Source organism: Callospermophilus lateralis, chromosome 14, assembly GCF_048772815.1.
Source record: "Callospermophilus lateralis isolate mCalLat2 chromosome 14, mCalLat2.hap1, whole genome shotgun sequence".
Taxonomy (NCBI): Eukaryota; Metazoa; Chordata; class Mammalia; order Rodentia; family Sciuridae; genus Callospermophilus; species Callospermophilus lateralis.
Genome location: NC_135318.1, coordinates 1,741,335 through 1,763,947, shown reverse-complemented (window position 1 = coordinate 1,763,947; position 22,613 = coordinate 1,741,335). Strand labels below are relative to the sequence as shown.

General features: G+C 54.7%; 1 protein-coding gene across 2 annotated transcripts in view; it reads right to left on the bottom strand.

Annotated features, from left to right (window-relative positions):
• Window positions 1–5,670: 5,670 nt before the first annotated feature.
• The window catches only part of Trappc12 (trafficking protein particle complex subunit 12), a 60,427-nt gene continuing 43,484 nt past the window's right edge, over window positions 5,671–22,613 (bottom strand). Inside the window, exons 7-12 of one of the 2 annotated variants that reach the window (XM_076832994.2) lie at window positions 16,328–16,400; window positions 13,578–13,651; window positions 8,704–8,802; window positions 7,419–7,519; window positions 6,787–6,874; window positions 5,671–6,546 (exon numbers count right to left, since the gene is read on the bottom strand). In XM_076832994.2, the coding sequence (XP_076689109.2) occupies window positions 6,304–6,546; window positions 6,787–6,874; window positions 7,419–7,519; window positions 8,704–8,802; window positions 13,578–13,651; window positions 16,328–16,400 (678 nt within the window). In that variant the 3' untranslated portion in view covers window positions 5,671–6,303. The remainder of the gene's footprint in view (window positions 6,547–6,786; window positions 6,875–7,418; window positions 7,520–8,703; window positions 8,803–13,577; window positions 13,652–16,327; window positions 16,401–22,613) is intronic. The other variant, XM_076832995.2, reaches the window with a different exon arrangement.

Genomic DNA, 22,613 nt, shown 5'->3' with positions numbered 1-22,613 from the left:
AGTGTGGCCCAGGCTGGCCTCAAACTCCCGTGCTCACACGCGCCTCCTGCCTCAGCCTCCCAAGGAGCCGGACTGCAGGCTCCACCACTGAGCCCAGCGGGGATGTTCAGAGCTCTCAGCTGAAGCCTCCCGAAGCAGGGAGTCGCTGCCTCGCCGAGCTCAGTGTCCGGGGTCTCCTCTGAAGCCGTGCTGCAGCAGACTGTCTCTGGTTCCTTCAGGGACGTGGTGTTGTGCTGGTTTTGCCCTGCCGGGGATGGAACCCAGGGTGTTCCAACACTGAGCTCACCCCAGTCCTTGTAGGTTTGCTTCTAAGACAAAGTCTCACTAAGTTACCAGGCTGGTCTGGAACTGGTGACCTCCTACTTCAGCCTCCTGTGCGGCTCTAACTACAGGCATAACACGCACCCGGCCAGTCCTGTATTAAAGGACAGCGTGGGTCACAGCATCAGGACTTGAGCTGGGCCTGCTCTCCCTTCCAGTGCAGCAGGGCAGAGCCTGCTCTGCTTTCCTTGAATCTGTAAACGGCCCAGAGCTTGGGTGAGAATTCCAGAGTTGAGCCACCAGGGTCTCGGCAGCCTGGCTCACGGAGGATCCACCACCACCCTGAATAAGGAGGGGAAAGCGTGACCGTGTAGGAAATGAGAGGCCCAGACAGTGTCCACCTGCAGCTGTGGCATGAGGGTGATCTGCGATAACCTTGGCTTGTCACAGGACAGTGTCCACCTGCAGCAGTGGTGGTGAGGGTACCCCATGCACACCCTCGCTCATCATGTGGCACTGGTATTGTGAACTCAGAATGGTTGTCACTCGGTGACACAGTGACCTGCACTCACTGCAGATTGCCACGGGATGGGGCAGGATTCAGGTGCAAGGCCACCCCGGGATGCCAGAGGCTGGTCTGCTGCGTTTCCCTGTGGGTGCTGGTGCGCTGGTCCTGGCCATGTGGCACTCCAGGGAGCTGGCAGAGGCTGGCCAGGTGTGGCCTGGGAGCCCGGCTGTACACCATGGAGCACGGGTGTCCTGTGGCCCTGCAGGGAGTGGAGGGAAGGGTCAAGGCCCACTGCCCACCAGGCGGCCGCCACAGCCCTGGGCCTGGCATTAAGTGCCTCCAGATGTCCATGTGCAGAAGGAAAGACTTACTGACGGGTGTGGCCGCCACGCTGCACAGTGTGGATCCACCTTACACACCTGAGCCCTGCCTGTCGCACCAACCTGCTCCTGGCCGGGTCGGCTGTCCGCATGCCCAGCCAGCAGGCCGTGCCGCATCTCCCCGGTGCACTTCTGCCCCCACGGGCCCCCTGCACCTCGGTCACATTCTTGCATCACGGTCCTGTCTGCATCAATGGGCACGTGTTCACCTGAGCAGGAGTTTTAAAACGGAGTTTTTCCACATCGTAAAAATCCCTCCACAGGATGGCTTTAGTACTGCACAGACTTCTCTTAGGAACACGCAGTAAGTGATCAACAAAACCATCCCCAGCTTTCCATTTTACTGGTTCCTCTTGCCCCATCATGTTCCAGAAATGCACATGCTGTTTTCTCTCCCAGCCGTTGGAGAGCGTATGCTGGTAGGAGGCCAAGTGGTGGACGTCCTGCACCCCTTCCACCTTGGTGTTGCCTGGCTCAGCCCCCACTCCAGAGCGCCTAGCTTGCTGGAAGACCTGCCATTGGGGCAGGGTGGGACCCCAATCCCGTGGGACTGTGGCTGACGAGGGGGGGCCACCAGTGATGTGCGCACACAGGAGACTCCACTGAGGGCACAGTAAGAGGCGCCCTTTGTCAGCTGGGAAGGGCTGAGGAGAGCCCAGCTCCCAGCCTCTGCCTCAGACTTCAGCCTGCAGAACTTGAGAGCGTGTGCTCCGGGGTTGAAGCCACCCTGTTGCTGTGTTGGTTTCTGCAGCCCATGCTGGCCAAGACGCCTGCGTTCACTCAGCTCCCTGCCTCCCGGCCCCTGGCTCTCTTTTGAGATGTCCTGTGCTGTCATCCTATGCACCACCTGGAGCTAAAGGACACAGGGGCACTGCCTGTTCACCCAGGAGGAGTGTGTGACATGTGCGCACATGTGCGCACCTGCCCTGAGCGCTGCAGTGAGACCCTGCAGTCTTCCAGCACAGGCCGCAGGATGGGGCTCAGCTGGGCGGGGCCTGAGTGAGGGGGTGCACCCTCTGCCTTCCAGCTTAGGCCAGGTGTTGCAGAAGGGGGCTCAGCTGGGTGCACCCAAGGAATTGGGGTGTGGGGCGTAGCTACAGTCCTCCCAGCAGAGACCAGGTCCTCCAGGAATGGAGCTTAGCAGGGCTGTGCCCAGGTAATGGGCACCTTATGTTCTCATTAACATTGGTCACCTCTTAAAACCCCTCTACTCAAATACACTCATGTGGCAGTAGGGCTTCAATACACGAGTTTTGTGGGGACAGTTTGGTTCATGACACTAGGTGGATAGCTTTCCAGGGACAGGAAGAGCAAATGCAGACCTGCCTGGCAAACAGGGCTGATGACTGGAACAGAGTCGGGGGTGGCGGTGGCAGGAGTCAGACAGATGGCAAGGGACAGATTTCACAGGCCTGAGACTGGGGGGCAGCCGGGAGCTCCACGGCCCTCTCCCATGGGGAGCTGGGGAGGAATGTGAGCAGAGGGGGCATGGCCTCAGGGGAGGCAGGGGTGGGGATGAGGAGGCCAGTCAAGAAGCTGTAACCCACCGCCTCTGCCCCCACAGGAGGGACAGCTTAGTGGGGCTGTGGGACTCACCGAGCAGGACTTCCCAGCTGGTCCGTGGTCCCAACTGCACACTCCTGTGCCAGTGCACTGCAGAGTGTGACTTTCACTCCAGAGCTTCTTGGGGGCACTCCTATGTGCGAGACGCTGTTCCAGGACAGGCAAGCAGGCTGGCCAGGGTGCCCGTGTCTGTCTGCAGCTTGAGGTGGCCTCCACATTCTCAAGGAGCTGTGACAGCAGAGCAAGGCAAAGAAGACTGCATAGCAAAGACAGTGTGGGCCCAGCCTCAAGTGTGGGCGCTCAGGCCCGCTCCAGGACCCAGGTGGGCGAAGACCTGGGCTCCCAGCGCTTTCCTTACTGGCTTGTGCAAGTCTTTGGGAGAGGGGTGGGCACACTGAGGTTTCCCCCAGGATCCCCCATCCCTGGTGGTGGTGAAGTGGGCCCAAGCCCTGGCCTGATTTGAGTGGTGGTGGACCTGGCCCAGGGGCGGAAGTGTGATGGGGCCTCCACCCAGTTCTGCCGGACACCACTGCAGAGGAGAGCACCGAGGGCTCCTTGAGCGCGTTCCACTTGAACAGTGCCCAGGTGTCCAGGGGAGGCAAGGTGGGAGCATTGCAATTCAAGACCCTGCCTCAAAATGAAAAGGGCTGGGATTAGCTCAGTGGTAGAGCAGCCTGGGTTCCCAACAAGCCAAAAAAAGAAAAGAGACAGATGCGGAGCACGCTCGGAGAGCGCTTCTAGGCAGGTGCCATGATCCGAGAAGCCTGTTGTGGACGCTTCTCCCCTGATCAGAGGGAGAGATGAGGCGTGCTGAACAGGCGCGTCACCACTTGTTACCAGTGACGACAACAGTAGTGGTTGACAGGAAAACGGCTGCTTGTACTGCGGGCGGTGAGGGCTGGGCTTCCTGGGACAGTGGGACTCCCCTCCTGTGTGTGCATGAGTGTGTGCTGAGCCGCGCGAGGCTTGGCCACAGCTCCCCCGGGAGAGGGCCCGGCACCGTGTCTGTTCTTGCTCGTTTCCTTGAAGGTTGGAGCATGTGCCCTGGAGAGAGCAGTAGGGTGAGGAGGGTGTGAGGCTCTTGAGGGGGCTTCCGGGGCTGACAGGGGAGGAGGTGCCCACGCAGCACCTGTAATGGAGGGACAGAAAGACCCTGAGTAGCACACATCATGGCACGCACTCAGGACCACTTTCTTACGCTGCACTACAGCCTCCGTCTGCGGCCGGCCCCCCGCAGGTGGGAAGGTCCGCCTTGTCTGTTCCTGTCGCTCAGTGTGCCCATGAAGCTCAACTCGCAGGCCTGGGCCCTGCCTGGAGAGGTCAGTGTGTCTTTTCCTGGACATCCGTGGCCCCTGGTGTGTTTGTTCTGACCATGTGGTGCCCAGGACTGGGGCTGGGAACCCTGGTGCTCAGCTTCCCTGCCTGGCTCAACCCAGTGGGACAGAATTGTTCTGTCTGCACCAGGGGATGACCCTCTTCTGTCCCTGGTGGCAGCAAAGGCACTTAGCACAGCCTCTGTACCTCTGAGGCCCCACGAGAGAGTGGCCTGCACGTCTAGCCCTGAGCCCACGTGCAAGTCGGCAAGTCGTTCCTGTAGTCCAGGGCAAGGCCTGAGGACTGCAGGGGTGGGAGGCACCCAGAGGGCCTGGGAAGCTCCCGGGGGGACGCTGCTGAGAGAGGGGGCTGAGTACCATAGCAGTGGAGTGGCACAGTGGCTAGAACGAAGGGGAGGCAGGTGTGGACCCCAGGATGCCAGCTGTGGGGCCACAAGGGCTTCCAGCCCCACAGAGGACAGGCAGGTGTGACTGGGGGAACACAGAGATATGGCTGGGAGTGGGAGAGGAGGCCCCCAGGCCATCCCAAGGCTGTGGCCCTCAGGCAGTGTGGAAAGCGGCTGGGCCTACACCGGAGTACTCCACCCACAACAGTCACTTGCCATCAACTCTCCATTTTGAGCACATGCCAAACTGCCTCACCTGCACAGCAGTGACAGGGGTTCCCAGCTTGCACAACACTGGGAGCCTTGGGGGCCAGCGGACCTGGAGCGCAGCCCAGGCCCCAGGTCCACATGCTGGAAGCCTTGGGGGAGAACGTTCCTTTCTGGGAAGTCTCTGGGGCCACTGCTGCTGCTGGCCCAGGGACTCCCAGTTGAGGTCCCCGAGCTAACCCTTCCTCTTGGGGGAATGTGGACTGACTCAGGACTCGGTCATACGGGAGTGCTCAGGGGGAAGGCGTGATAGCCCGACATCGGGGGCAGCGGCTGCTCACAGGGAGGCGGCTTGATGGACGGAACCTTGACCTTTTCCCTGCTGCTTGGCTCGCGTCTAGTGGGAGCCTGTCCCATCCATCTGCTTCCACCACGGGGTTCTGTGACCCAGGAGATTCCCAGACTCGGGGAAGAGACGCGCCATCTCTCATCCCCGAAGCCAGACTGAAGGAAAACTTCACGGGGAAGGCCTTTGGGCTTCTTAGAAACAAAGACAGGGTCTCCCTGTGCCTGAGCTGGACTCGACCTTCGGGGCTCAAGTGATGCTCCTGCCTTGGCTTCCTGGGCGTTGGGAGGACGGGTGCACTGGCTTGTTTTTCCTCTTATTATAGAGAAAGATTTTCAGGCCACACCATGTTCAATGATTCTCTTGTCTGCCTCTCGAATTTTTTTAAAATACTTTTTTAGTTGTATGTGGACACAGTACCTTTATTTTATTTATATGCGGTGCTGAGGATTGAACCCAGTGCCCTGCATGTGCTAGGCGAGCGAGTGTGCGCTCCACACTGCTGAGCCCCAGCCCAGCCCTTCTCCTATTTGAATGTGTAAGTGATCCATTTCAACCAACACCTTGGGACTGGGTGCCTGAAGAGGCTGTAACTTTCCACTGTACTGTGAATAGAAACATTGTTTTGTGCAATAAATGTTTAAATCAGAGTATTTAAGTTATTCTATTTTAAAGTATTAGAAAAACTAAACATTTAAAGGAAGTCGGTTGGTGAAGTGTAGAATTTTAAGTTCTTCAGAGTGGAGACTAAGGAACAGGCCCTGGCTCTCAGGCCCAAGGGCAGGGTGCCCAGGGCCTGGTCCTGAGAGCTCTGCCCGTCTGCTGGAGTCTACACCTGAGCTCCTTACCCACCCCTCCCGAAGGTAGCCAGTGCCTTGCCCTCTCCCGCCATTGCGTTACCAAACACAAGGTAGCCAAGGCCCTTCGGCCTGCGGGAGGGTGAAGCCTGCGGGTGGGGTGGTGGTGAAGCCGGCAGGTGGGCCGAGGCAGACAGGGGACTGCAGCTGCTGCATCTGGACCGTGATTTATTCAACCCTCCCATGAGAACAGCTGCCATCACACCTTCCAGCTCTTCTCTGGGAGGCTTACAACGAGTGACTGAAGAGGGCAGCCTCTAGGAAGAAGCCGGGGCCCCTTGTGGGCACACAGCACTGTGGGGCTGGAGGTCAGCCAATGGCGCAGCCGTCTGGTCTGACGGTGGCCCTGGCTGCAGCGCAAGGCAGCACTGAGCCTGGCAGAGTGGCAGCAGCACGTGTGCCTGGTGTTCACAGTGCACAGAGGTCACTGGTGTGGGCCAGGACGCCCTGCCCTGGTGGGCCTAGGCCAGCTTGAGGCACTGTGTGTTGAAGCTGTCCCCTTCCTTGCCCGCGACGGCCTCGAGCAGGCTCTGCTTCTTCTGCACGCTCCGCGAGGACTCCAGCTCATACATGGTGGTCAGGTTGAAGAGCACGCTCTCATGCAGGTAGTGCTTGGGGTCCTGCTGGACCATGGCCTCCAGCTGCCGCAGGGAATCCTTGAGTTTGCCCAGGTAAAGCAGACACACAGCCGCATTGTTGTTGGCCTGAGGGACAGGAGACATGCAGAGGCAGCAGGTCACCCGCTGTCGGCTCCTGCTGCTACCTTGGGCCCCGGCAGAGCCTAGACCCCTGCTTCACACTGCCCAGGGCCCAGGGCCCTCTGCAGCTGCCCGGTGCCAGCAGTCCCACAGAGTTGAGGGCCTGGGTTTGCCAGGGTGCCCACTTCTTAGTCCCCAAGACACTGAGGGCTCTGTGTGTCCTAGGTCTGTTCTTGGGATTCTTACCACTGCATTTGTGGGTTCCATCCTCAAAATCTCTGTGAAGAATCTATGGGCTTCCGCAAAGTTGTTCTGGCCGAGGTAAAGGAAGGCTCTGTAACACAAGCACAGGGAAGAGGGAGCCCCCGCACGATGGCCTCAGACATGCACCAGGGGACAGGAGCACCTGCTCTTTAGGGAGCCCCTGCTCAGATGGAGGCTGCGCCCTCCCAGCCAGGACCTCACTGCACGTGCTGCCTAGCAACCACAGCTCCCAGCTGTAACTGAACCTGGAAACCTGCTGAGAAAACTAGCCCCTGCCCTGCCCCATGTCCACTTCTGACTTCCCTTATGCTTTTTACTGGCTGCAGGTTCATCCTAATGAACATGCACCCAAAGCTGCCACATTTCACTCATGAAAATGGTTCTTAGGGACTAGGACAGGTCCCCACGGTGGGTGTGCCAGGGACAGTGTGGAAACAGGGTCACACGAGCAGTACTTTGAAGAAAACACTTCATTTTTATGGCTGCCTTTCTAGAAGACACCAGTGTGCCTCCAGGCCCGGACTCTGGGCCTCAGCTCGGGGATGGTGGAGCTGGAGAGGGACGCATTCACTGGGGAGAGAGGCTTGCAGGGATCCTCCGTGTAAATCATTTACCTGTTCATTAAAACCATTATTTTACCCTGTAGTCCATCCAGTTTCTGTGTTACTTTCTCAACATCTTGAAAATACTTTTCAGCTGTTTTTATGTCTCCAATCTGCTTAGATAAAATCATCTTGTTAGTGGACAAATTAGATCTATTAAAGCTACCCCCACATACATAGCACAGGCCAAAGCGCCTGCAGGCCACGCCATACTTCTTCCACTTCCTCCAGAAGGGCTGACACAAAGCCGTTCTAGAGACTGCAGAAATGCAGGCATTGCCTTGATGTGGGGTTTGAACACAGCAGCCACAGGCTGTGGGGACTCAGGCCATGTATGTCTGAGGCTGGCTTCTCTGAGGCTCTTTCAAGAATCTGCCATGGCTGAGGCTGCCTCTGAGCCCTGAGTACTGACTGACCCAGTGCCACATGCCTTAGGACAGAGCCTCGCACTGGCTTTCCTGTGTCTGTCAACTGGGATCCTTGTCTAAAACAGCAGAGTCAACCCTGCTGGATCTAACTCTGGAACCCCCTTGGCACCCCAGCCCCCGTGCTGTCCTCTACCATGACCGCCTCCTCTTGCTCTTACCCTCTACCCTGACTGCCTCCTGTTGCTCTTGCTCTCTACCCTGACTGCCTCTTGCTTTTGCCTTCTACTCTGACCGCCTCTTGCTCTTACCCTCTACCCTGACCGCCTCCTGTTGCTCTTGCTCTCTACCCTGACTGCCTCTTGCTTTTGCCTTCTACTCTGACCGCCTCTTGCTCTTACCCTCTACCCTGACTGCCTCCTGTTGCTCTTGCTCTCTACCCTGACTGCCTCTTGCTTTTGCCTTCTACTCTGACCGCCTCTTGCTCTTACCCTCTACCCTGACCGCCTCCTGTTGCTCTTGCTCTCTACCCTGACTGCCTCTTGCTCTTGCCCTCTAACACTGCTAGGCACGTCTTTTGATCTGTCCTGAGAACACAGAGCACCAGTAGGATGGCTCTGGAGAGCGGAGCTGGAAGATTTCTTCTGGTTTGTTCAACACTTTACTAATCACAACGGGACAGTTCCTCAGGTTCTCCACTTGAATGTCTCTGGTGAAAGTTCCTGCCAACTCACTCTGAGCACCCCTTCTTCCCCACGTCCAAGGCAGTGGCTTCACAGTCAAGTTAGAACTGCTGCCGAGAAACCCATTTGAATGGCCACACCAATCTGAGCTGATCTGGACCCTCCCTGTTCTGACAGACTTGCTGCGAGCGAGGCCTGCTTGGGTGGGGCAGCCTGGCTCTGCCCTGGAGCCCCTGGGAGCACAGGCACCTGCAGGAGGATGCGGCCGATGCCACTCAGCAGCTGTGGCTCCTGCTCTGGGTAATACTTGATGACCATGCGGTATGCATCCACAGCCAGCACGTAGTCCTGTGGAGAGACCCGAAAGCTCGGTGTGAGCGACAGACACCACTCAGTCTGCACATCAGGAAGAGCACAACTACCCATTAAGACACATGTGGAGTGAGCACACGCGTGCAGCTCTGAAGCGGGGCTCTGACTGAGTCAGTTGCATGTTCTTCTGTCACTCAGGGGCACAGGGTCAGCGTCCCTCTCCTGCCTTCCAGGGAACAGCTCATCTCTGACTTTCTCTCCCACAGACTCCAGAGTGGACCAGCAACGCCATTCCCCAAACACAATCCATATTTCCCATGCTAGAAATTGAGGCAAACATCAGTGTTTATAGCAGCTCAATTCACAATAGCTAGACTATGGAACCAACCTAGGTAACCTTCAATAGATGAATGGAAAAAGAAAATGTGGTATCTATACTCAATGGAATATTACTCAGCTTTAAAGAAGAATGAAATTAAGGCATTTGCTGGTAAATGGGTGGAGTTGGAGAATATCATGCTAAGAGAAATAAGTCAATCCCAAAAAACCAAAGGCCAAATGTGTTAGCTCTAATATGTGATGCTAATTCACAATAAGGCGGGAGCCGTAGAGAAAAAATAGTGTTACCATAGATTAGGTAGAGGCGAGTGATGGGAGGGCATAGGAGTGAATGTGGGATAGGAAGGGTGGAAGAATGAAACAGACGTTGTGCTTTGTGTATCCACATGACTGCATAACTAATGTGACTCTACGACATGTACACTCAGAAACATGGGAAATCATACCCCATTTATGTAGGACACATGAAAGTGCATAAATGCATTCTACTATCATGTATAACTAATTAAAATAAAGAATAAAAACATTTAAAAAAAAGAAATTGAGGCAAAATCCCTACAGTCAAATAAACGACCCACAAGTCGACTTTGCAGGGAGAGCAAGCCTGACATTGCACGTCGTTTTCCACAGCAGGACACCTGAGCGCCACCTGCTCCCGCAGCACCCAGGAAGCTCCTGCTGTTGCAGACACTGCGCAGGGGCCCTGAGAGAGGCCTTGCGGCCACCATGTTTGGCATCTGCACTCTGCACAGGACCTCAGCCTTCTGCCTCTTGAGTCTGTGCGTCTTGAGAAACAGGCACCCTGCCCCTGCTGCGGTCCCTCCTCCAGGCAGGGCCTGTCTGCCATTGACCTGTGAGAGTGGCCGGAGTGCGCCTCCAGGTGTTAGCTGGTCGTGGGCGGGGCTGTCAGTCACAGGGGACACAGAGGCCTGCCCCCACCCCGGGGTCTGCAGAGTGGCAGCCCTGCTGAACTCCCTCCTGTGGGCAGCAGGGTGGCCACCCACAGACTCGCCTCCTGGCTGACTCACTGTAAGCCCCAGAAGGTACTTTTATTTTATATTCTTCTACATTTTCCATTCCCTCAAACTGGGACTGGAGTTGCTAGTTTGCTAATTGGGATGTTATAAAGAAAGACAGACGACAAGTCAAGTTCCAGTTTGGCAGGAAGAAAACGGAGCCTCTCCAGCCTGGTACCTCCCGCAGCTCATTAAAACTGATTTTACTCCAGGCCAGATGCTCTCGAGGAGCCAGACAGCACACGCCTCCTCTCGGCTCCCACGGCACTTGCTATTTTGATAGAGACAGGGTCTCACTAGTTGTCCAGGCTGGCCTTCAACTTGCCGTCCTCCTGCTTCAGCCTCTCGGGTTGCTGGGGCTGCGGCCTATGCCCCGGGCTTGCTCAGCAGGACATCTCCTTGCCTGCTGCTGCCTGTGGCTGGACTGACCCGATTCTAAGTGGGAGTGAGAGGGTGAGACCCCACAGAGGTGGATCTGTGAGCAGCTCCTCGGGCCTAGGGAGGGCTGAGGCCAAGGCTGAGGAGGGACACACCATCCTGGGGCTGGTAAAGTCCAGGTGGCAGACAGGGAGGCTCCAGAAGCCTGTCTCTGTAGCTCCTGGGAGGGCGGTGGCCCAGGGCCTCTGTGCTGCTGGGAGGTGTCCACTCTGATCTGACACCCTTACCTTAGGTTTCCAGTGAATAAAAGGGACACTCAGGTCATTATGGCCTCCGAGTGTCCCTGGGCTGTGCAGTGCTTCACCTGTGTTCTGCCGAGACGGCCACTGTGAGAGCACCAGGACCCCAGCATGGAGGGCCGGCAGTGAGCTCCGCCAGGATGACTTCTCGCCAGAGTCAGTGTGGCTAAACGGGGGCGTGGAGCTGTGCTGGAGAGCTGCCTGAGTCACTGTCTCAGTCAGACCGCTCATTCCCCAGGTGGGGAACAGAGCCCCTGGGAGGCCTGGCTGACGGGAGCTCCTCAGAGAGCCCACTCACCCTGTGACACAGATCTGGCTTTGAGAGGAACATGGACACTTCTTCCAGGGACAAACTGACTCTGCACAGTTTCCACAGTGACTCTGGCTGCAAAGCCAGCCTTTTGGCCACTCCGGACCAGGGATACTTTGTGTCACGGCTGAGTGTGGGCAAGGCAGTGCCTTCATGTTCTTTCCACAGGTGAGGAGCCAGGACAGGGGGAGTGGGGGCACCTGGAGGGATGTAGACTTGGGAGGCACAGAGAGTCTGGGCAGTGAGCTGGTGCCCCTGTGTGGCCTGCCAGCTCAGGGGCCTCAAGGCTACCAAGAAGAACAGCAGGCCCCAGGCCAGCCTGGGAAACAGCAAGACCTTGTCTCAAAGTAAAATAAAAAGGACAGGGAGGTAGGTTGGTGGGAGAGTGCTTGCCACATGTTCAAGGCCCTGATTCCATCCCAGCACCACAAACAGGCTTAAGGAGAAGAAGTGACATTTACAAACTGAGTACTGTGGGGTTTCCCTGGCTTGGTTATATGGGCATGTTATATGTGCCCTTACAGCGCAGTATGCAGATATCTGGGGTTGGAACATACAGATAGGTTTCTCATCATTAAGAAGTTAAATTGATATTTACTTCACCATAACAGAAATGCTACTTAAAATAATTAAATGGCTGATTAAATAACTCATTGTTAGCCCATGCACAGAATTTAATGACACCAGACCCCCACTGCTGCAATACCGAGCATGCTCACTAGATGGCAACAGACTGTGCATGCTGGATGGGCCTTAATTGTAACATTTTTCACTCCTTTTTAAAATTCATGAAAATAAAAAAGATTCAGCTAAACTTTCAAATTAAATTATGTCATTTAAAAAAATTCTTGAAAAGCCATGGTAAGTTCTGTACTGAGTCCCAACAACATAGGTAGAGGCCTTACATTGGTGTGTGGTGTTGCGACTGCACCACAACAAAGAAAAGCACTTTTTATTCTACCGTCTTCTATGAATGCACCTTAAAAAGTGCAAGTCCAAGCCCAGCAGTGGAACAGGTGGCTTCCTTCCCCTGGAGTTCCAGCCCACGAGGGACTTTGAGGGACTTTGGTGCTGCGAACTTGTGATTGCACAAGCTGTTCTGGCAACCAGAATTGAGAGGCCTTTGGGGGAAGCCTGCGAGGGAGTGGAGGGGGGGCTCGCTGTGGTTGCTCAGACTGCCAAGTGGAGGGCAGAGAGGACAGGAACCAGGTGGTGGGCGCCTAGTTACCCCAAGGCCCTGCTCTGGCCCACAGGTGGCTCCTGGGAGGTGTGAGGCCAGCTCAGAGGGGGCAGGCCCTGCTGACAGGGTTAGAGGAGAGGACGAGAAGGAAGGCAATGGAAAGAGGGGGGAGAACAAGGAACAAAGTGGCCCTACAGCAACCACCTTTTCAGAAATATCTTAGAGAAGAAAACACCCATTCTGAGAAAAAAAAAAAAACATAGAACTCCTTAAAAAACACGCTTTCCTTTGTGTGGAAAGGGGAGAGAGAGCTGTGTGACGTCAGCGCTGGGAGGGAACCAGAGGCAGCCATCCCTTGCTGTGTTGTGAGGAAGCCGAGGCTGGTGGACAGAGGAGGTGTCCAGGTCACTGCATAGAGGGCAGGCTGATGTTCTGCCCCTTCTGCACCAGCAGAAGGTAGGGACCAGAGGTAGGGACCCTGAGTGGGTGCTGGGGCTGCACACCTTCCTACCTGGACAGGTGAGCTATTTGTGGATGCAGCACTCTCCAGGGCTGCCGAGGCGTCTGTGTGTAATGTGGGGGTGCCACACCAGGGCTAAAGAGGGGCCGGAGTGCAGAGCCCGTCCAGGAGGGACCGTGGGTAGCCTGGGAGCCGTGAGTGTGGCAGGAGCGCTGCCCATCTCAGAACAGCCCAGAAGATGCTCATGGTGCTGCTCTGGAGTGGCTGCCGCTCCAAGGCTGGGCTCCAGGACTGCTGGGCAGCTTCAGAGCTCAGTGGAGGACAGCTGTGCCCAGGGTGAAGGCAAGCAGTTGTGGGCTGCATTTGAAACACCGAAACTGAAGAGCACTACTGCCTAGGCTGAGGGCCGTGTGCAGCAGAACAGGCTGGGAGAAAGGAATGACTGGCAGGCCCCACGCATTCCTTGATTGCCACAAAGGTTCTCCGGTGGAAAGCTTTGGGGTGTGTGGGGTTGATAGGGTTGCTTGACCTCAGAAGTCATAAGCATCAATCAACACTGAGTGGGGATGGAAGGAACCCACCAAAGCCGGGAACAAAAGAATCTGCCTGAGTGGAATTCAGAGGAAGGTAAGGGGGATGACCCATGTTTGTATGATTAAGATTGATCACTTAATCAATCCTGCCTTCTAGAAACAACACAGATTCAGCCCTAGGGTGTCCAGAGTTCCTGGACTCTGCTCAGGAACATCACCTGCTCTCCCCCAGTGCACCAGCCCCTCTCCGGCCCTCCTTTGGACACACAGTGCTCCACAGCTGGCTAGCCACGTACCTTCATCAGGAGCAGGCAGTTTGCCATGGAGTACAGCACCCGGCCCAGACGTGACCTCCACAGCTGAACGGAGGCTGCAAAAGAAGAGCAGCTTGTCAGAGTATAGCTACATCAAAGGTCGGGCCTGTGGTGGCCGGGCCTATGTGGCCAGGCTTTCTGAAGTCTGATTTAAAAGCCTCTCTTGCAAACACCACGGACTCCAGCCCAGAATGTTCATCCTGCTGAGGGTTATACTCGAGGCAAGATGCACAGCAGGAACATCCGGAGGGCCTCAGTGGCTCCAGGAAGATGCATGCTGCAGAAAGGCTGTAGCTTAGCCTCAGCTCAGGCAAAGGCCCTGGAAATCCAACAGGAGCACCAGGTTAGCACTCCCAGAAAGGCACCAACCTGCCTGTGGCTGCGCCCTGGTGGGAAGGGCTTCAAGGAGCTGGCCACGAGAGGCCACGAGGCCCCGCACCCCCAGGCAGGGCGGCAGGGAAGCAGGTTCTCCCCAGGCTCTGCACCGGCTGGCTCTGCTTTAGTTCCTAGGACAACTTCCCAGGCCTTGGCTCCTTCATCTTTTAAAGGGAAACAACAATCCCTGGCCTCTTTTCTTCACAGGGCTCTGTGAGGGTGAACCAGCAAATGAGTACCAAAGTCCACCTGGACAGGTGAAAGCAGCACAAGGCCAGCTCCCATGGACGGCCGCGCAGCAGCTCTGGGGCACCCGCTCCTGGAGGGGCAGTGCCCGCTCTCTCCCGCTGTACCCACTGCTCATCTGCCATCCTTCCACCGAGTCCAAACCTCCAGGGCCTGTCCTCCTATGGCTCTCATGGGCTCCGTGGCTCCATGGCCTCCGGGGTCTAGAGAGGCCCCATAGTGCCTTCTGGCACGAGGGAGGGCTGGCCTATGGCTCTGTTTAATACTGAGGTCACCGGGAGTGAGTTCTGTGCTGGGGACTCAGCTGACTTCAAAGTTTGTATTTCACTGACAATTAGGTTGAGGCCCAGAGAAGCAGGGGTGTGTCATCAGAACCCCTGGTCAGTGAGCCTTGCCCTGGGCTCAGTCCGCTCCTCCAGAGGAACCCACGCTGCTGGAAGGGATGGCGCGGGGGTGGGGTAGTGGAGGTGGTGGGGGACACAGGCCCAGGAGCTTCCCCTACCAGCCAGCACCGCTGCCCTCTGAGATCATGGCTCCCTGGAACCAGGCTTGCCCCAGCTCCCAGAGACATGCGTACTGCCCCCAGCAGGCCACGCCCCGTCCTCCAGCACTCACACACCTGCAGCTCCTGTCTTCTCAATGAGCCTCGGTGCGGCTGGGCACCGTGAGCCGCCCTCTGCCGCCCTCTGCCGGCCTTGCCAGCTCGGTTGTGCCTGTGAGAGCCCCAGGAGTGGGACCACACACCTCGCCTTGATGTGCTTGCTCCTCTAAAGGCCCAGGGGCATCAAATGCAGGGGCAGGGTGTCAGGGTGATGCCTTCCCCAGCTGGCCTCGCAGGCACACATACACCAGACAACACACCCACACCCACGGGAAACACAGACACAACCACACCCACACCTCACACCATGCACACACCTACCCACCCACACATCCCACACATGTGATTTCTCCATTTGGTTTCTCAAGTTGTCCTAGGAACTAAAGCAGAGCCAGCCGGTGCACAATGGAGGGCACAATGGAGACCCAGGGTGACGCCCCTTCCCCACATGTCCCTCTTGCCTCCGGTCTCACTGACCTAGCTCAGTGCCCTGGGCCCGACGGGGGTCCCCCCAGCTCTCTTCTCTTCCCACATGTGAACACCTAATGGCAGTTCTGGAGAGCCTAGGTGTATCAGGCCTGAGCCAGCAGTGATGTGGATCTGGGAGTTTACTGAGCAGGTGGCCGTGGGGAGGAGGCAGGGGTAGGGATGAGGGAAGGAGGGCCTTTCTGGGAGTTCGTGTGGAGCTGGGGTTGCAGCACCCTGAAAGCTCACCCCCACAAATCAACTCAGCGTGCTGCAGCCAGGACACCTGCTGTGGTGTGAACCTGCTCCCACTTCACAGGGCAAACACCAGCCCCAAAGTCCTGCTTGTTGTTTTGAGGAAGGGGCCTTGCAGGTCACTGGGGCCTCTGAAGGCTTTAGTGGCTTTATAAGAAGGGCTAGCAGCATGCTTGCTTGGCCTCTCCATGTGATGACGCCCTCTGCCACGTTATGACGCAGCGAGAAGGCCTGACCAGATGCCAGTGGGAGCTCTTGCATTTCCCACCCCAGAACTGGAAGCCAAATAAACAGACCGAGGCAGTGACCTCAAAATATAGATCTGCACCCACAGCAACCCCGAGCTCTGGGGTGTCACCCTGTTTCCTGCAGACCAACATGCGTGGCCTCAGAGGCTGCACCCTGGACCACCTCCCCAGCCACTCTTCCTGCAGCACTGGCTCATGTCTGGTCGCACCCTGCTCCCTCCTGCCATGGGGGGCAGACCCAGGTGGGTGAGGTGCCCTTCCTGCATGGGAGGCCTCCTGAGCCACAGGCTGGGCTAGGCCCTCTGTCAAGGCTCTCTCAGAACTGCCACCTGGGGGAGGAAGGTCACCTGCATGGGTGACAGGTGGGTTAAGGTGCATCTTCTTCCCTGCAGATAGGCGCAGGTCTAAATCTGCACACAGGTCTGCAGCACAGCCACAGGGCTCAGCTTGCCAAGAGGAAGGAGTGAGTGACTGCGTGACTGTCACAGAGGGAGAGGAGGAGACCCAGGGCCTGTGCGGCTCTGCTGAGAGGAGATGCTCACCTTGCCGGCTCTCTGGTGTGACGCTGCTCATGCCCCCGTCTTCAGCTAGACCTTGCTCCAGGTTGGCTAAGATCTGCAGTCATTTCAAACAGGAAAACAAAACCATAAAATTGAGTTTGCGTCTAGACTTGTCACAATATATTCCAGGTGGAGCAAATTTCTCTGGATGAAAACCAATCTGTCAAGGAATGTTCACATGGACACATCTCAAAGGCCATGATGACTATCACTCAGAGGTGACAGCAAAGAGAAGGGCCTGTTCTCTGCGGAAGGTGGAATTGACACTCGTAAACCACAATGAGACATTGTGCATAGGGACATGTGGCTTTTCTTTTTAAGAAAAGCATCAAGTATGTGACACATGAGAGTGATTATTAACTTTTGTGGAAATATCAGTCTCATTCTTCCAGGCACCACGAGGGGCTGTGGCCTTTTTTAATGTACCAAATAAATATTGTGCATCTGCCGTTTCATGTAGATCGTACTGTTTGGTTAATAACTCTTGGTTGCTTCTTCCACGTTTTGGTTTACACTGAAAGACAAGTTGCTGTGGCCACTATCATTTAGGTACAGATTTTATTATTTTCTTGAGGGGAAGGACAGGAGAAAGTCTTAATAAAGACTATTTAGCAGGGAGACAGCAGCCTCAGGCCGATCACTGTGTGGAAACCCCTTTCTCTCACCAGGCCACCTACCCAGCCTCCCACTTCAGCGCTAGCAAGGAAGCCATGGTTCTATAGCCCGCTCGCCTGTGAGAGAGGACAGCAGTGGCCGTGAACCTCGACCTGTGGCATGCCTGGGGTCTTGCATCAAACGGTCTCCTGGCTAGTCTGTCTTCTGAGGGGGTCACGAGACCACATGTCAACAGGCAGCCTCAGGGCTGCTGTGCAGTTGCAATCCCTTGCGCTAGAGGAGAGGAAGCCCAGGAAGGGAGGGAAGGAGCCCAGTGGAACCCTGACCATGCAGATGGCCAGTGCCACTAGGATTAGGGCCACCAGTTCAGTGACCCTGGGCAGGGGGGAGGAAGCTCTGCGTGGAGGGCAAAAGCAAAGGTGGAGAGCAGTGCTGGGGCAGGTCGCTCAGCAGAGGGCCAGCGACGGCCCCGCCTGCCCCGACACCACAGCTCACCAGTGCACTCTGCTGACCCCCAGACCTGAGGGGAGCCCTGGGCCCATGGGCTGTGCCGATGAGCCCTGTGTTCCAGTGGGCAGATGCTGGGAGGAGGATCCTGCGCCACAGAGGCCAAGAGGTGCCCAGAACACAAGCTCCACCAGACCAGCAGGAGCAGAGCATGAGGGCACCCCCGCTGCTCTCCTGTCCTCCTTGTGGAGAGTCAGCTTCATTTGCTGGTGCCTGACCACGCAGTGGGGAGGGCACTGATGTCGAGAGGGAGCTGCAGCTGCCCTCTGTGAGGAGCCCACATGCCAGGTAGGGGGACTCCGGCAAGGCTCTACGGGGTCTGCAGAGGCCCAGGCTGCAGAAGCATGTGAGCACAGGGAAGGCTCAGCCATGACAGTGGGCCGTTTGCCTCGGGTGTCTGGTCCTCACACTGCTTCCCATGTTAGGGCACTGCTGAAGGGAAGCTGTCTGCAGTCCCCTCCAGATCAGAAGTGCACACCACCTGACCCATCAGAAACCCTGGTTCACAGTCAGCAGCTTGCAGAGCTGCCAGAGCCAGCCCTCTGCACTGCTGAGCAGAGACACATGCGCAAGAAAGGCCACCCCTACACTGAGAGTGACCAGAGCCAGCCCTCTGCACTGTTGAGCAACAGTGCACTGATCAGCAAAGGCCACCCCTACACTGAGAGTGACCACAGCCAGCCCTCTGCACTGCTGAGCAACAGCGCACTGACCAGCAAAGGCCACCTCTACACTGAGAGTGACCACAGCCAGCCCTCTGCACTGCTGAGCAACAGCGCACTGACCAGCAAAGGCCACCCCTACACTGAGAGTGACCACAGCCAGCCCTCTGCACTGCTGAGCAACAGCACACTGACCAGCAAAGGCCACCTCTACACTGAGAGTGACCACAGCCAGCCCTCTGCACTGCTGAGCAACAGCGCACTGACCAGCAAAGGCCACCTCTACACTGAGAGTGACCACAGCCAGCTCTCTGCACTGCTGATCAAAGAGAATCAAAATGTCATGGTCTTCTCTGACTACTAGATCAAAAACTAACAGAAGAAACTTCAGAATACACACAGTCACTTAACACGTTATTGAACAATGTCACTGAATATATAAATCTAAAGGAACATTTAAAACTTTCTGGAAACAAATGAAAATGGAAAGAATGAACCTAAGCTTAGGGTCAACAGCAAAAGTCATACTAAGAAGGAAGTTTACAGCAAAACACTACCAAGAAGAGAGATTTCAAATAAAAACAGTACATCTTAGGACCTAGAAAATGAAGAGAAATAAAGCCAAAATCAACATTAGGAAAGAAGTGACAGAGAGCAGAAGTAAGCCAAACTCAGACTGAAAAATACAAAAGACCATGAAATAATGAGTGGTTTTTAAATAAGATAAACAAAACTGACAAATCTTTAGCTAAGAAGAAAAGATCCAAAGAAATAAAGGTGAGGAGGCATTACGACTGAGACACTGATATCAGTAGAGATTGTCATGAGCAACGCTAGGCTAACAGACTGAAAGACCTAGAAGAAATGAGCAGACTTCTGACACATAGAACCTACCAAAACAGAACCAAGTTTAGGGCCACTATCATACTGAATGAGCAAGAGCTGAGAACATCTCCAAGGTCTAGAAGAAGACAATGCTTTTATTCAAATAGTACTGGAAGTTTTAGCCAGAGCAATAAGGCAAGAAAAAGAAATAGAAGCATAGAAATAGGAAGCCAAAGTATACCTATCTGCAGGTTTTATAAATAAATATAGAAAAATCTAAAGGCTCATCAAAATACAAATAAACATTTAGTACAACATTTCTAGGTCTTCAAGATGAACTGTTAGGTTTTTTTTTTTTTTTAAGCTTTCTCTTTTTGGTAGTGGTGTTTTGCTGTAAACTTCCTTCTTAGTATTACTTTTGCTATTGGCCCTAATGTTGCAGGATACAAAATCAATGTGTAAAAGTCAGTAACATCGTTTTTTTAATTTTTTTTTTGGTACTGGATAGTGAACTCAGGGATGCTTAACCACTGAGCCCATCCCCAACCCTTTTTGTATTTTATTCAGAGACAGGGTCTCACTGAGTTGTTTAGGGCCTCACTAAGTTGCTGAGGGTAGCTTTGAACTTGCAGTCCTCTCGGCTCAGCCTCCTGAGCTGATGGGGTTACAGGCATGCGCTATAGTGCCTGGCTTCAGTAGCCTTTTAATGCATCAATAACAAGACTGCTAAGAAAGCAAATATGAAAACAACTCCTTCACAATTGCCACAAAAAGTATGTATAGAGCGCCACTTAGAGACAGTAAGGGAGCAGAGGGAAATCAGCAGAGGAAGGTGACAGGGTGGAGGGGGGAGGGTCAGTGAAGGCACTGGGGCTGACATGGAGCAACATGGAGCAACATGTTAAGATGCTCATGCTCTTATGTACACCTCAGTGCATTAATAAGAACATGAAAAACAACTCAAAATGGGCCAGAGAGCTACATGTGAGACACGCAACTAGAAGAAATCACAGGGGAAATACTTCAAGACCTTGGCATGGGCAAGGTTTTCTGGATAAGACCCCAAAGCTCAGGAAACAAAAGCAAAAATAGACAAATAGGATTATAGCAAACTAAAAAGCTTCTGAAAGCTAAGAAGACAATCAAGGCATGAGGAGACAACCCAAGGAATTGGAGAAAATATTTACTAGCAAGCAGTTATCCAGATACACATGAAACTCAGGAAACTTAACAACAACAACATGGGTGATTCAATTAAAATGGCCAAATGATCTGAATAGATACAAAAGTATTTAAGGAAAAATGCTCAATATCATTAGCCATCAGGAAAATGCAAGTCAAAATTACAATGAAATATCATCTCACCCCAGTTAGAATAATTACCACTAAAAATCTAAAAACCAGCGGGTGCAGGGGCTCATGCCTGTGATCCCAGTGGCTCAGAAGGCTGAGACATGAGACAGCAGGAACATGAGCTCAAAGCCAGCCTCAGCAACAGCGAGGTGCTAAGCAACTCAGTGAGACCTGTCTCTAAATAACATACAAAACAGGGCTGGGGTGTGGCTCAGTGGTCGAGTGCCCTTGAGTCCAGTCCCCGATAACTCCCCAAAATAAATATTAAATAAAAATAAAAAACCAAGGGAGATGAGGAGAAAAGCTCTCATGCACTGTTGGTGAGAACGCGACGTAGTACAACCATCATGGAGAAGAGCATGGAGGTTCCCTGGAGGACTAAAATCAGACCCAATGTTTTGAATAACCAACAATAAAAATTAAAATAAATAAAATAAAATAAAATAAAATAAAATCAGATCCAGCCACCCCTTCTGGACATATAGCCAAAGGAAATGCCAAGGGAAAGCCCACGCCCACTACGGCAGAGGACTCAAACAGGAACCAGCCTAAGTGCCCATCAAGAGATGCACAGGTAAAGAAAGGCTACACACATGACAGCGGGGTGTTCATCAGCCACAGAGGAGAATGCAATCCTGCCACGTGCAGCAAAACGGGTGGAACTGGAGGACACCAGCCTGAGCCTCCTGTTCTCTCTCACACGTGGAAAGTCAAGATGATGAGGTACAGCCGAGCACAGACTCGGGGCTACACAGCTTGGGAGGCAGGGGAGCGTGGCGTGGAAGGCGGGTGGGTGAAGGAGGCTGAATCAATCCGTGCCGCTGGGTGGGCGCTCAAAGGAATACCACACTGAGCCCCATTGATGTGTGCAATTCATACATGCTCACGAAAGTAAAACAAAACTGTCCTAAAAATAACATTTATTTTTAAAAGAAAAAAGAAAGCCACTGTTGCTTGAAGCCAGAGCTTGGAGTGGTGTGTCCCATGGCAGTGGATGACCCACGCCCGAGGCAGCTCGTTTTAGGCCTGCCGAGGTCAGTGCTGCAGCACACTGTTTTTGTTCAATTGGGAGCTTCCATACGGGCTCCTCTTTGGAGTCCTGGAGCAGCCCCTCTCTGAAAGCAGCTGCACTCATGAGAAGAGGCTGCTGGCAGGGGCGGGGGTGGAGGGCAGCACGGGGCAAGAGCCGCCTTCCTGAGAGGAGGGCCTGATGCGCCATCTCAGTGCCTAGCACTGGCTTGTCCTGGGCTGCCTGGGAGGGACAGGCTGCATCCCAGCCGTGAGACAGCCCCCAGCCATCCACTGGGGGGCGGGAGGAATGAACACCTGGTGGTTTTGACCAAGGACAAAATCTTATGAATGCCTTGAACCATCCCAGCTGACTGTCTTGTTCACAACAGGATTTAAAAAGGCAATTTGTACCCTATTCAGATTTAAAGGACCCAAAGCCTTGTTTGAGTTCTATGCAGTCATCTGGAAAGGTGGTGGAGCAGGTGCCCTAACTGGAAACAGACCCCATTAGTCTGGGGCCACAGTTCTCCAGAGGCTGAGAGGAAGGACCCTTCGCACCTGTCCCTTGGTGACTGTCATGTGTGGTGTGCTGGGACAGGACTTATGTGAGGCATCAGTACAGATGGCTGAGAGGTGGAACTAACTCAGGGATCTGAGGATTCACTGACCCTCTACAGTTCAGACTAAAGGGTAGGTCAGGTCTGTCCTGGATCTCTAGGAAGTCCAGGGCTCTCCCCTCCTCACCACCACATCCCAGGAGACATTTCAGTAAAGAGGCTTTCCAAAGGGATGTGAGTTTCTTGGAGCTGCTCCAGGGCACACAAGAAGTGTTAAGTACTCGCCAGGTGCCAGCACTGTGCTGAGCCCTGACTCAAAGCCCAGGGGTTGTGAGCAATACTACTCAGGCCAAAGAGGCCGGGCTGATCCAGGCGGAGCAGCTGGTCCCGCAGCCAGCAAGGCAGGGCTGGATGTGGAAGTTCTCACTCTGTTTGCAGGGCTTCAGGACACCCTCCCAATCACTGCCTGTGGGGCAGTGTCCTCTGGAGCCCTCGTACCTTGAAGACACGTCTAGAAGGAAAGAGTACACAGTGCCGAGGAAACAGGGCAAAGTGTGCAGCATGTCAGGCCTTATTACTATGTCAAGAGCCTGCTTCCCTGGGCTTCACACACCTTGAGTTCACTGTGGTGCAGCCAGACTTGTGCCAGATGCAGGTGCCAGGTGGCTGCTGGCCATTCCCAAGTCCTGGCTTGTGATGTGCAGGGTACAATCGAGGGGCTTCTGGAGTGCGAATGTC